The 15,923-nt window shown below is 31.9% G+C and overlaps 1 protein-coding gene across 1 annotated transcript in view; it reads left to right on the top strand.

Moving 5' to 3' along the window:
* LOC124082245 (transmembrane protease serine 11D-like) overlaps positions 1-15,923 on the top strand; it is a gene marked incomplete at its 5' end in the record, with an annotated part of 36,678 nt that overhangs the window by 158 nt on the left and 20,597 nt on the right. The window contains 3 exons of the mRNA XM_046428719.1: positions 2,286-2,404; positions 9,650-9,717; positions 15,469-15,629. Coding sequence (XP_046284675.1) covers positions 2,286-2,404; positions 9,650-9,717; positions 15,469-15,629 — 348 coding nt within the window. The remainder of the gene's footprint in view (positions 1-2,285; positions 2,405-9,649; positions 9,718-15,468; positions 15,630-15,923) is intronic.

The raw sequence follows: 15,923 nt of genomic DNA, 5'->3' as shown, positions 1-15,923 counted from the left end.
ACTAAATAATTAAATATACTTTCAGATTAAAAATTTGATCTCTCTTGTTATTACTTTATTTCTTAATACAAAGTGATCTTAGAATGCTTCTCTACTTTCATATCTATATTTCCTCTCAATAAGCATTTTATCTCTTCTCCTTTTGGGTCTTTTTAAATATACAAATAATACATCTTTAGTATATCAAACATTGCTACCCATGCAAGAACCATTCTAGACAAAGAAAAAAAGAAACTCATCATACTATTCTGATGTTAAAATTTGGTTCATTTTGGTTTTTTGCTAATACCATGATTGCCTTCCTCATTTAACCTCTTAATAAAATCATAAAACTTAAATATTGTAATGAACCTTAAGTTTAACTAGCTAAAATTTGTATATACCTAAGAATTTATTAATTCACACTCTATCTCTTAAAATCAGATTTTTGTAAGCAAAACAGTTATGAAGACCAGTAGATGAATTTGCAGTTGAGAAGTAGAAAGGGGTAATGCCAAAGTTTAAAAAGATTCTGTGCTTTTTTTCATTTGTTTCTCTCTTTTTAACATTTTTATATCACCAATAAGATTAAAAAACATGGACTAGAAAAATAATAAAAGAAATACACATAGTTTATTCATTCACAAATACCTTTCCTTAAAATCTTGATGAATATTCTTTCAGATGCTTTCACATATAAAATGTGTCAAGTTTTACTATGCAATAGCAAGCATCATAATCTTTTTTCACTTAAGTATTTCTTTGTGGTTATTTATTTTTATTTTAGACATAATTATGATAAATCATTTAAATACTGTGCATGAATGTACCAAGTGGCGTGTGTCTGGAGAGAAAAAGAGAGAACATAATTTATCATATATCCTAATGTAAACAGGTCAAAGTCCTTAGCTATACAAAGGCTGAAAAATTCACAATGATGCAATAAAATTACCAAACTAGAGAAAAATATTAATATGGTATAATTTTACATGATCAAATATAAAGACTATAGCTAAATTTTGCTTTTGACTATATTTTGCTATCAAATCACCTGGAGTTAACTATCAGTAAGAATAATTACAGAAGAAGGAAAAAGACATCAAGTTTCAAATTATATTAATTGAATTTCACTCCTAATTAGATTCTCTTATAACATTGGAACACAAAGAGGAGGTACTTTAGTGAATCCTGTTTAAATAATGTCCCAGTAATCATTTATAATGTCAAAATGACTTGTCCCTCAGTTACAAAGACCACCCTCTCCATAGGATCTCCAACTCTTTCCTCAAACACTTCTCTGCATAAGTTATGTACATAAATGATAAAAATAAAGCATAATTTTTTTCTAAGAAAGATTATTTTGGGTTTTGTCCATATTCATGATGTTTCTGAGTTGTGTACAGGTGTGTTTTAGGGATCTTGGTCTTAACACAGCCAAATATATATTCTGGAAGATCCTTTTTGATGAAAACAGCTCAGAGTGGATTACCAGATTAGATATGCTGTCAGAAGATTTATTTTCTAGCTTTTTCAAAAAAAATTAAGTCAAATCACTAATTCCATTAAGCAATTTTATTTGAAATAATTTTTTAAAAATTTTTTTTAGTTACAGATGGACACAGCACCTTTTTTTATTTTATTTACATTTATGTGGTGCTGAGGATCAAACTCAGTGCTTCAATATGTGCTAGGAGAGCATTCTACCATTAAGACACAACTTCAGATCCTTTACATAACTTTTAAACTATTCAGTTATTTGAATTCTTCCATAGAAATAAATGAATAGTATATTAAAATATTTAATATTTCTTAAATGAATAAGCCACAAAGCTCACTAAGTTATAGTAAGAATGAAAACTATAGCACTCTGAACAATTTTTTTAATATAGCAACTAATTTATCTATAATGTCACCTTTATCAAATGCTCAATTCCTCCTTTCTATTTTTATTTATTTATTTTTATGTGGTGCTGAGGATCGAACCCAGGCCCTCGCATGTGCTTGGTGAGCACTCTACTGCTGAGGCACAACCCCAGCCCAGCACTCTGAACAATTTTAATGTCTCAAATAATAATTCTGCTATGATATTAATACAGCTTTCACAGTTCTAGCTTTGCCAATCTTTATAAATATTGAAAGAAAACAATTTTACTGTAGGTACATATATATTAAATATATAGTTTTCTATCTTTCAAGTAAAGCAAATCTTAATTGTATAATATAACTTCCCATAATCCTGCATAAAATGAAGATTCAACTACTTGAATACTTATGTGAGATTAATCCTTTTTTTCTTTCTTTTTCAGATCAAAAAGCTTGCTTTTACCATAGCAGTTTTCAAATACTAAACGTTGAATATAGTGATCAGTTAAGTTCACCAGCTACACAGGAATGTAGGAGTTTGAGTGAAAAGATTGAATCTATGGTATGTGAATATTGTCTTTATTCCATTGTACGATTATCATTAATAAACCTAACATTTTAAGGTATATTTCAATTGCTTGATTCTCTGCATATTTTCCTCTGTTGAATGGTGAAAGATGTGTTTATCTATGCTTTCTCCAAGTTAAATTGCTAATATACTGGTTCTAATCACATTTTCTTAAGTCATGAGTGACATATCATCTATAACAGTTTCTCAGGATTTTCCCTGATTTTGAAAAGTTTGAATTTGAAAAGTGGTCAGGTATTTGGTAGAAAGTCCCACAATTTGGGTTTTCTGCTATTTTTTTCCCATATGGTGGGATTCTGGGTTTTGGGTAGGGAGACTATGGACACAAAGTGTCATTTTCATTACCTAATATTGAAGGCGTTCATTATTACTAAATTGATTTAGCACTGTCGACCTTGATTACTGGCTGAGGTGGTATTGGTCAAGTTTGCATAGTATAGTTATTCCTCCCATTTCCATATTATACTCTTTTCAGCAAGCAGCCCACAGAGAGGACAGAAGAGTTATGCTTTGAATATCTGAAGAATATTTGAAATTTTTCTGTTTATCTGTTCTCCTCCTATATGTAATTAAAATATTTATTTTAATATCTGTGTTGGATTCTGGAAGTTCCCAAGTTTATACCCCCACCAGCAGATAAATATCAAGTATGCTTATTTCCCCACAGTATTAATATGAGGTGTTATAAATTATTTTAACTATAGTTAGTTCAACAAGTGAGAAATGATATTTCATAATTATTTTAGTTTGCATTTATTTGATTACCAGAGATTTAATCTGTTTCTATATACTAATAAATTATTTTTATAATTTTGTGAATTACTGATTATAACCTTGTCCAATTTTAATAGAGCCCTTGTTTTTTAATATGAACTAGAAAAATCTTTTTGACTATTAAAATTTGTCTGTCATTCATGTTACACGTATTTCTATAATTTTAAGTCTTGTTTATAAGGTAGAGCTTATTATGCCAAGTAGAAGATTGAATTTTCATATGACCCAAATTATCGATCCTCTTTATAATTTTTCTCTTTTGTGGCAAGAATGACTTTCTCCACCCTAAATATTTTTTAAGAATTCATTTATGTTTTCTTTCTGTACCTTATTATTTCAGCTATTAAAATTTATCTTTGATTCATTGGAATTTTTAAGGTAGAGATTCAACTTTCCCCCCACAAATAACTAGATGATGGTCCCAAAACAATGTGTTGCATAGAGCAACTAATTTATCTATAATATCACCTTTATCAAATGTTCAATTCCTCCTTTCTTTTTTCTGTATTCTACTCTTTTCCACTGATTAGTTGTTGGCTGACCTAGTACTAGATTATTTAGAGTACTGTGGCTTGATAATACATTTAATATTTCAAAATTTCTCTTGAAATCCAAAGGTCATACCATTTCCCAATGGTAACATGAGTGTCACAATTATCCTTGTCCCATAGATAATGTGGTAACAATGAGCTGTATAGTAGTCTTTATTCTATTATATTGAGCAATTTGCCCCTCTTTCTTATTCTGTTTTTTTCATTAGTACAATAAAATAGTTGATCTAGATGATTTTTACTGTATATTCCCATTGAAAAAGTCTATGATTTTGTGATTTTTTTATGAGAGATATGCATGTCACTCATTCACCTATTTTTCTTACCCTGCCTCTCTCACTATTCCTTCTCTATACCCTTTTTTGTTCATCATCCTCTTAACTACCATTAAATGGTAAAATTCCTCAAGGGTTTGATTTACACTCTCCCCTCCTCTCACACTATATTCTACCTTTAGATTATCTAATCCCTGTCCATTACTTTAAAACTTACATACAAATGACTTACTTTATCTACAGCCTAGACTTTTATCTGCTCTTCAGAGCTTTGCACCAAATTTCTAGGTTGCTTTCTTTCCATGATTATTTCAAAACACCTCAAATATATTTTGCCCCAAATCAAATTTATAATGATTCCACTCCATCCTAAACTTTTCCAACAATCCCTTTTACAATTAATTATAATGCTTTTTATTCTGTTATCTCAACCTGAAACCTAGGATTCATCCTTAAAACACTTCAATCATTCCAAATAACCCACCCATCACCATGAAGAAAAACCTTTGAAAACATGCCTAGCATTGTACCCATCATTAGGTGACAGGGTATTCTTTTGCTGTGCTGGAATTATGTGAAGTATGCTATCCTATAAAAACTCTCAAGCACACATAAAAATTGAGAAATAATTAAAATATCATGTTTCAAGGGTTTTGAACATATTTCTTAAAAAATATATGAAATATAACATATTTCATTTGATTTGCAAGAATAACTAATTAGTAATAGAGAAAATGGAAAGCCTGATGCTTAATTTCAACAACCGTTATATGATGGGTGAGAATGACAACTTAGGGTCATGGTTTATTAAGTTCTGGCAGTCATAAATGTCATACATTTGGACCACATTAACTATGTGAAAATGTTTTCAGCACTTAAAATCAAAAATTAAATGTAAACTCTAATCAGATCTTCGAATCATTTTTATAAACCCTGTCTAGTAATATCATAACCATAAAAATATTATCTTTAAAAGTGGAATTAAATACCTATTGTTTATAAGTTACCCTCTATTATTTCTAACTTTATGTTTTATAAAGTACATTATTCATAATACATTATTATTACATGTATATAATTTAAAAATTTATACTGTACAAATACTTTGGCAATTCATGGATAAAATGTTTTACCCATAGGAGTGCATGATTAAAATATTATGTTTTGAACATGAGGTGTCCTCCTGAATCTCCTTTGAACACAGGAATATTCAGAGGTAAAATGACTAGATTATAAGAGCTGTAAGTTAATCAGTCCATTCTAGTTTGAATTGACTGATGAGGTGACAGCTTTAGTCAGGTGGGTAGTCAGATGGACATGGCTGGAGGAGATGGATTGATGGAAGTGTGCCCTGGAAGGGTGCAACTTTCCTGCAGCCCCATCCCCCTGCTCTCTCTCTCTACTTCCTGACCTCACCATGAGATAAGTATCTTTCCTCAGTTGGGTCCTTTCCACTGTGATGTGCTGTCTCTCCTTGCCCCATAGAAATGGAGTCAGCCATCTATGAGCTGAATCCTCTGTAACCATGAACCCCAAATAAATTTTCTTCCTCTAAGTTGTTCTTGTCAGGTGTTTTGGTTACAGCAATGATAAAGCTAACCAAGAGGATGAGGCAGGAGGATCGCAGGTTCAAAGCCAGTGTCAGCAACTTAATGAGGCTATAAGCAACCTAGTGAGACCCTATCTCAAAATAAAAAAATAAAAATAAAAATGGCTGGGAATATGGCTCAGTGATTAAGTGACCTTGAGTTCAATCCCTGGCACACACACAAAAAAAACTGAAACTAGTAGAGTAATAGATCATATAACCATATAACAATATATCTTCCATCTTTTCCTTGAAAACAAGATTTCTAGATCTTCTGATTAAAGTTTAAAATAAAGAAGTAGAAAGTAAATAAGATCGCAAAAACATTATTACTATTATTCAGCTTGTAATCAACACGAAAAACTGTAAGTATCAAGTAACAAAGCTTGGAAGAGGGTGATTTATCTGACACATTTACAGGCAGCTAATAAGTTTTTTTTTTCTCTCTGAAGATGAAAAACGTGCCAAAAATCTGTGTGTAGTTTTCCCCCTTTATATGACTTGCTCTGCTAACAAATTTAATGATATTCACTTTGTTAGAATTTACTTAATCCATAACTAACTAATCCTTATTGACTAAGAATATTACTGAGGTTGAGGATTCTAGACTACCTTAGAATACAAGAATAGTATTATCACCCTCAATCAGGAAGAAAATATAAAACAGGTCTTCCTTTTTTCATTGTTTATTTGGTTTTTCCCCAATGTAATAAAAAAGGTCAACAATATAGGTTACAAAATCAAATGAGTACTGCAAATTGGTGCAGCCAATTTGGAAAGCAGTATGGAGATTTCTTGGAAAGCTGGGAATGGAGCCACCATTTGACCCAGCTATTCCCCTTCTCGGTCTATTCCCTAAAGACCTAAAAAGAGCATGCTACAGGGACACTGCTACATCGATGTTCATAGCAGCACAATTCACAATAGCAAGACTGTGGAACCAACCTAGATGCCCTTCAATAGACGAATGGATAAAAAAAAAAGTGGCATTTATACACAATGGAGTATTACTCTGCATTAAAAAATGACAAAATCATAGAATTTGCAGGGAAATGGATGGCATTAGAGCAGATTATGCTAAGTGAAGCTAGCCAATCCCTAAAAAACAAATGCCAAATGTCTTCTTTGATATAAGGAGAGTAACTAAGAACAGAGTAGGGTTGAAGAGCATGAGAAGAAGATTAACATTAAACAGGGATGAGAGGTGGGAGGGAAAGGGAGAGAGAAGGGAAATTGCATGGAAATGGAAGGAGACCCTCAGGGTTATACAAAAGTACATACAAGAGGAAGTGAGGGGAAAGGGAAAAATAATACAAGGGGGACAAATGAATGACAGTAGAGGGGGCAGAGAGAGAAGAGGGGAGGGGGGGATAGTAGAGGATAGGAAAGGCAGCAGAACACAACAGACACTAGTATGGCAATATGTAAATCAATGGATGTGTAACTGATGTGATTCTGCAATCTGTATATGGGGTAAAAATGGTAGCTCATAACCCACTTGAATCAAAGGGTGAAATATGATATATCAAGAACTATGTAATGTTTTGAATAACCAACAATAAAAAATTACAAAAAAATCAAATGAGTGTGGAAAGTAATTCATTTGAATAGATTAATACATTTGGAAGGAGGGAAAATGTACAAAGATTGAATGTCAAGCTTACTAAAAGTAGATACAATAGTCTCTCTGAGTTGCAACAGTCCAACTGTATATACATAAATCATTTTTACTTTTGACTACATTCCTTTTACAGATGGAGAAACTGAAAGGAAAAAAATAGTTACTCATTTCATTAAAGTTCTTTAGCAAGCTAAATCAAACTGTTTTCATCTATTGCCCTTTCTACTATTCCACTGGTATACTTTTCAAGTATCAACTCATTGATTTTCTAGCAATCATTTAATAAGTTCCAAAGATAAAGTCAATAACAAAATTTTCATCTACTCTGTGAAATATGTAATCTCATCTCTTCCTTTGTTTGGACATTCATGTCAACCAACTAATGGATTTTTAATGTTTATTATCTTAAGCATCACTAAATGTCTTATAATGTTTTCCATACAATGAATATGTCATAATTAAAGTGGATCTTTTACACTTTAATCCAGTAGAAACTTGCCTGTGCAATGTCCAATTATGAATTAAAATATAACAATAAGAAATATTTGTTTAAATTTTAGCTATTGCTTCAGCTTTATTTCAGTTTTTTATATTCATTAAAGTCAAGTAAAATTAAATTTAAATCCTTTTATTAAAGTACCACCTGTAACATACCACATTACTAAAAATATTAAAATACATCCTTCTATTTAGATAACTGGAATATAAAGCAAAGAATGACATCAATAGTTAATTCTAGGTGATAGAATTTGGAGTGATTTTTGTTTTGTTTTTTTTCCTACTGCTTGCTAGTATTACTTGAATTTTAAAAAAGGAACTTGAATTATTTTAATAAAGTCAATCATTTCATTGTTCTTAAGAATATTCAAGGTCTCTTTGAGAAAAAAAAATTATCTTTTCAAACAACTGATTGGTCTGATATCAATCCACTGATAGGAATGGATTCAAAGTAAGATACATTGTGATATAATAGAAGTTGCATAAACTTTTGAAGAGGTGGCTTCAAATCCTGGCTAAATGTAATATTCAGAATACTACTTAATTCTCCCATCTTTACATTTTCATGTCCATTTCCATCAGGGTACTACTCACAATACAAGCTTAAGTAATCCACTCTCCATTATAAAACTACAGCTGATCCTGCAACACAGTAGAACTATATCAGTTATAGTAGCACTCTTCCTTGACTGTAAGGCTAAATTTTATATTCCAAGACAGCTCATCATTTCTAGGACTGAGCAATGACTCAGGGAAATAGTTATGATTAGGTCAAAAAATTACCAAATAATGCTAAAAATAACCTCTTGAGCTTAGTCATAAATCAGAAATGACAAGGAAAAGACTGTCCTTTGCTTCTTTTCCCATTCTCTTCAGGCTTTCCATTGCTACTCATTTAATCTGCTTTAATCTAGTTTTATCCATTTTAGAAATAGCTGTTGGGTATCACACATGGTAACTTGTACGAGTGAACTTCTCTAGTGTTAATTTGGCTGTTACACCAATACCCTTAGAAACATCTGCCAAGTCCCTTAGAGAAGATAATGCTAAGTGAAGTCAGCCAATCCCAAAAAAAACAAATACCAAATGTTTTCTCTGATATAAGGAGGTTGACCCATAGTGGGATTGGGAGGAATAGATGAATTCTAGATAGGGAAGAGGGGTGGGAGGGAAAGAGAGGGAACATGGGATTAGCAAGGATGGTGGAATGTGATGGACATCATTGTACAAAGTACATGTATGAAGACTTGAATTGGGTGTCAACATACTTTATATACAAAGATACAAAAATTGAGGTATATATGTGTGTTAAGAATTGTAATACAAAAAAAAAAAAAAAAGAATAGCATTACCTTAGATTAGGTAAAGGGAAGTGAAAGAGGGGAAGGCAGGGAATGTGGGGATAAGAAAGATAGTAGAATGAAACAGATATTATTACTTTATGCATGTATGTGACTGTATGACCAATGTGATTCTACAATATGTATATACTCAGAAAAATGAGAAATTATATTCCATCTATGTATAATATATCAAAGTATATAAGTGCACTCTACTTTCACATATAACTAATTAAAACAAATAAAAAATTTTAAAAATTCAAAAAAACATTTGCCAAGTCACAAAACAAGCTCTCATAAAGTAAAATATCTGATGCAATTTGGATGAGGTCTAGTAAAGACACATGCTGTCACTATCATCTCTGATTAATAGAGGAAGAAAAGCACAATACATTAAAAGGTTATAGAGCCTGCCTGAATCAATCCCATGCTTTTGTGATTAAACTGAAGTAAACTCAATTGAAAATTTAGGCCTCTATTCCTCATTAACTTAAGTTCTACATTGAAGGTTGGGAGAAAAGAAAGAAAGAAATGTAATTATAGAAAGTATTTTTTCCTTGTATTTCTACAGATTGCTAAAACATTGCGAGAGTCAAATTTAAGAAATCAGTTCATGAGAGCTCATGTTGTCAAACTGAGGTGAGTGAAACTATAACAAAAACTATATAAGCATAAATGAAATTTGTCACATTTGACTTTTGTTCATACCACAGATAATAAATGGCATGCTCATGAAGTTTACTGTAACAATATGAAAATATAATCCTGGACAACTTTTAAAAATTTCAAAAATATCTTATATGGCTTATTTTGCTACTAATATGAGTACCAAATGACTTCAGTTCTTAATGGAGAAGGAAGAAAAGATGCAGGGAAACTTGGAATAAAGGTACTAGAGTAGAGTCATCTGAATCCAGATGGCATTTACAATGCAGTTTACGTAAAATATGTCTCCTGGAGGTGCATACTGCTTCAGTTCTGGATGATAACCAACATCAGAAGTGGCTTTTTAATTTCATCTGGCTGGAATGCTGTAATAAAAGGATGTTGCAGCCAAATCTATGACATTTCTGTCATGGACTAATACGAGCAGGAGTATGTGTGCTAGGTTTTTACAGTTCCTGTCTTAGTTAAATATGTACATGTCCATGTGATATTATTAGGTTGATCCTCTCCTCCAACTAATATAGTCAACCTGATTGACTGACCCTACCCAAAACATCTTAAATGTACACATTACTCAGTCCTTCAAATAATATACAAAAGTTCTTTGATAGGCAGAGAACTTATACTGTTCTTCTCAAGAACTCATTTATAAAAATTAAGCACATAGCTCTAGGTATTTTGGAAAATACCCTTCCCACAGACTGTTCCTACTTCTTTAACTCCTGGGAGTTAAAAGTCTGTGGGAAGGGTATTTTCCAAAAGCATAATCATTTCACTGCATATTCACCCTAGTACATTGTTGTAAAAGCATCTGTACCAGTTATTAATGCTCAACTGTTTAAGCCCTCAAAACTTATATGACTAAATCAACCATGTGAATTTCCTCTCCTTTGTTAATTTCACACTTACTATTCAATCTACTGCAATTTTGTTCTTGATGACACCACAGAATACACACTGCTCTTGCCAAATTCAACAAAGACAGCCAAAGTACAAAATACAAATAAACCATATTAGCACTCCTCTTGCACCTCTCAACAGTATTTGGCACTGCTGCCTATCCATAATGTCATCCCTTGGTTCCTATGACCCTACACAGCCTCGATTCTCCTCTTACTTCTCTAGCTGCTCAATTTCCTTTGCCACCTCTTGTCCTTTCTCTGTACATTCCTCAAATATTATTGAGCAGCAAGTATACTGTGAGCCATGCATCTTCTCAGTTCACATTCTCTCTTTTCAATGGCTTTATAACCAACTATGTTTATTTGCCTCAAAGTTCTGTCTCTGGGCCAGTCCTCTTTCATCTCTAGACACACAGAGTCATCTCTTGATACTATAACATGAATATCTTACAGACAACTCAACTTGAATGTATCCAAACCTGAACCTATCTTCACTCCTCAGATATGCTATTCTTCTAGCGATGCCTATCTCCGTCGATGACATCACCATCAACCTAGTTGCTCAAGAAAGAAATCAAGGACTCATCTTTAATTCCTACCTCTCTCTTAAACCCACATATCTCATCATTTAATCCTTAAAAGTTCTATTTCCTGACTATCTCCCAGATCTGTAACTCTTCTTCAAATACACTTCTATCATCCATTTTACTCCTGGAGTATGAGGTACCTCCAACCCTACAGTCTTACTCCACTCCACACTCCATGTAACAGAGAGAAAGATTTTTTAAAACAAAAATTCAAACATCCTATACCCAGAGTTAAAGCCCTCCTAATGGCAACTCTTCACCCATATTATATATGAGATTTTATACATATAAATATAACTATATATATATATATATATATATATACACATACACACATTATATATCTATATTAAAGATATATGTATTCTTTATATGTATGGACATATCAATTTATAGTATATGTAATATATATGCATCCTGATACATATATATATGTGAGATATACAAACACACATATATGTGAGATAAACACACACATATGTTATATACATACATTTCAATAAGTTTATTAAACCTTCCTTTATCTGACTTCTTTTCTCATCTCCATATCCAGGGATGTCTTTCATTACTCTCCTTGTTCTTTATTCACTGGCCCCACTAAACTTCTTTCAGTTCTTCACTTTTGCTTACCTCTAGATCTTTGTAAAATCTGTCTTCCTGTACCTGAAACTTTAATGCATACATATTCCCCTTCACACACACACCACTTTATCTTCTGCTTTAAAATACAGTATGTTGACAGAAAATTTGGAATAAATAATACCAAAAACTCAGGAAACAATTACCATTGAAAAATTTATTATTCACAGTTTCCAAGAGGAATGGACATGCCATACTTGATTGAGGGTTGGAAGGGCACATGGGAAGCAGAGGTCAGTCAGGAGGCAGAGGAGAGAGGAGCAATAGTAAGCAAAAGCCTCTGCTAAGGTTTCTGAATGAAGGAACAGTGAGGTAGGATAATCAGGTTTAAGATTGGCCAGTTTGAGCAGGGAAAGATGGTGCACATCTGTAATTCCAGAAGCTCAGGAGGCTAAAGTAGTAGGATGGCAGGTTCAAAGCCAGCCTCAGAAACTTAGCAATGCTTTAAGCAACTTAATGAGATTCTGTCCAAAAGTTAAAAATTAAAAAATAAGGGCTGAGGATGTGGCTCAGTGGTTAAGTGCCCTGGTTCAATCCCTGGTACAAAGTAAACACACACACACACACACACACACACACACACACCAGATGTGATATTCATCATGAAGAAAAATAAAGGATAAGGAGATAAGGATTAGAGATAGACAGGAAGGTTGGTTTTTGTTGGTTTTTGTTGTTGTTGTTGTTGTTTGTTTTGTTTTTATATGTTTGTTTTTAATAGGAGATGAACAGGAAAGTCTTCTCTGACAAAAATAAGCATTGCAAATATAAGGGGAAAAAAAGCATTCCAGGCAAAGAAACCAGCAAGTACTTGATGTGAGAATGTGTATGAGGTCATCAACAAACAGAAAGGATTGTGGCTATGATGGAGTAAATAGGAGCAAGGTGTAGGATATTTTATTATGTTATTGAGTGAACATCCACAGTTTATTTATTCACTCAACGTTCAATGTGTATTAACTTTTTAAATCTTTGGACATTCTAAACAACCCTACAATAAGCATTCTTTACACATTTACATATGAGAAGGTTCATCAGGAATATATATCTAAAAGTGTAATTTCTAGATCTTTAGTTTGGAATATCTTCAACTTAATTAGTTGATAAAGTATTCTTCAAAGTGCTTTAGGCAAAGTTGGTTTGATGCTTTCATATGCCTCTTGGTTTCCCCATCCCATCTTAGTTGCCAATTCCAAATTACTATTAACTCCAGGAACTAATTTAATATTTACACTCAAATATTAAATAAGCACCTTCTTGTGCTTACTTCTATTACAAGTTTCTGTTCTCTTTCAATATTAGCTGTGACTGGGGTTCAGAGTTGCCATTCTCATTAATATTTAAGTTTGGATGAAGCAGTGACACTGAACATATAATTACAACTTTCTTGTCTAGCAACATGAAAGTAAATATTTTTTTAAAAAACCCTTTCCATATACAATAACTGGAAATGTTAGATAAAGTATTACGATTTTCATTTCAAATGCAAGTTAAGCTCACATGAAGATGAAGAAAATCATTAATATCCCAAAATTTTAAAATATGAATATTAAGTGATGTATACTAGAACATTCAACAGACTTACATTTATATTAAGCAAATAATAACCACAAGAAAGCCAATGTAGCCATACTAATATCAGACTTGAAATTTTAAAATGAAAAAAAAATTAACTAGGGATAAAGTAAAATGTTTAGACAAAAAAAAATAGTTCATAAGGAAGATAAAATTCTTCTAAGCATATAGGCACCTAATAATATGTCCTCAAAATATATTAAACAAGGAGAAGCAAACAAATTCATAGCAGTGGATTTTATGAACATAATTATTAAGTTTAATAGGAAGGAACAGAATGAATCATCCAGACTCACAGACCTATGTAAACAAAGTATCACAGAAGTGCAGACACAAACCTGAAAGAAAATGGTTCATATAAAAAAATAAAATCTCTAGCTCATACATACATAAGCTTAAAACCTGAATATTAATATTAAAAACTTAAAATTTTAACAAGAAAATATGGGAGAATAAAAGGATTTTTTAAATAAGACATTTTAGAATTGATTTTCCCTAACAAAGGATACTAAAAAGAAAGTGTAGCCAGGTATGGTGGCTGCACATCTATAATTCCAACAGCTGGGGAGGTTGAGGTAGGAGGATTTCAAGTTCAAAGCTAGCCTCGGCAATTTAGTGAAGCCCTAAATAAAAACTCAGTGAGACCCTGTCTCTAAATAAAATACAAAAAGTGCTGGGAATGTGACTCAGTTGTTAAGCATCCCCGGGTTCAATCCTTGGTACCAGAGAGAGAGAGAGAGAGAGAGAGGGAGAGGAAGATGAAGAGGGAGAAGAAAAGAGAAGAAAGTGTAAAGATACATTATATACAAGGAGAATATGTTTGCAACTGAGGAAGTGGACAAATTATTGGTATCTATACTAATAATTAAATAAATAAGAAAAAGACCAAGAAACAATAGGAAAAAAAATAAGAATTTGTTACTCAAGGATGAGGGATCTTTAATGAATGATGAAAATTATAAATAAATATTCAAAAAAGGCTGTTTTGTATCAATTAATTTATTTGATCTTCATTATTACTCTACCAAAGAAGCACTTTGATTATCAGAGGAAACTGAGGCATGAAGAAATTAAGTAACTTGCTAGTGATTCGAGAGCTAATGGAAATTAGCATTGGGATTTGAATTTAGCCAGTTTTGATTCTAGAACCTATGTGATTTACTACTATAAAAGTAAAACTAAAGAATATCATTTTAACTCATTTAATTGTACGAATTAAATTATAGCCTGATTATATCAAATATTAGTGAGGCTTTGTAGCAGTGTCTCCCATACACTCTTGTTTGAGGTAGAAATTTTGACAAAGTCAAGTGGAGGTCATAGTTTATGTGGTAATTAATATGGTAACTAACATAATGTGCAATTTATCTAGGTTTTAGATAATCAGAACCTTTAACAAAGATATCAAGTTTCATTTCTAGGAATGAAGTATCCTTGGCTAATTGAAATGGGCTATAAAATCTTAACATATGACTATAAAAGTTAAAATTTGATGCTATAACAGATGAATAGGTCTAAATTCCAAAAAAGTTAAATTAAACTTCTCTGTCACATAATCTTGAAAGTCTCCTGTTTGTAAGTTTGTTTAAGTAGATATTTGCTTAAGGAGATGAGGGGTTTTTTCAGATTGCTAAAGTCTAATAATAGCTAACATTACAATGCACTTAGGATATGGTATGTACTTTTCCCCAAACTTTGTGCATAACTGTTTTATGTATGAGAAGTCATAGATACAGAAAGCTTAAGAAACTTAAGTAACTTATCAAAAGTCATACAGTAAAAGGCTATGACATTCCAACTTCAAAGCCTGCTATACTGTGGTGGGTATAGTGTACTGTGCATTGAAATTGAATTTTGGGGAACAGAATTTTGATCTATTATTACTTATTCAAATACCATTATGTAACTGTTCTAAAGGCAAATTCCTCAAGTGAATTCTTTAAAAAAGTTCAATCGAGAAAAATATATAAGCAGTATCAATATAATAATTATCCATTTAAAAATATCTTTATGGTTTACAGGCCAAATGGTAGTGGTGGTGTGATAGCAGATGTTGTCATGAAATTTCGATGCACTAGAGGTAACAATGGAGGATCAATGAAAGGCAGAGTTCAGGCTATTTTACAACAAATGCAGAATAACTCTGGAAACTTGGAAATAAATCCTTCAACTGGGATAACATGCAAGTACCATTTTTTATACCATTTTATTTCAATATATCTCTGAAGTTTACTAATTCAAATTTAAATCTCTATTTAAAGCAGAGGCTGGCTTTTCTTTCTTTAAAATTATTAACTTTATAAAAACAATATATTAAAAGCTAACTATATATAGTATATACCTTTCTAATATAAACATTCTATTTTTTTTACTTTTCAATGATTTTTTTATCTTAAAACATACTATTTTCTTTTTAAATGGAATAATTTCAACATGGGAGATCTCTTTTCTAGTGTTCATATGAGGGCAATATATT

The sequence above is a fragment of the Marmota monax genome, unplaced genomic scaffold (assembly GCF_021218885.2).
Source record: "Marmota monax isolate L192 unplaced genomic scaffold, Marmota_monax_Labrador192_F-V1.1 WCK01_AAM20220418_F8-fsc00132, whole genome shotgun sequence".
Taxonomy (NCBI): Eukaryota; Metazoa; Chordata; class Mammalia; order Rodentia; family Sciuridae; genus Marmota; species Marmota monax.
This window is presented reverse-complemented; position numbering and strand designations above follow the sequence as displayed.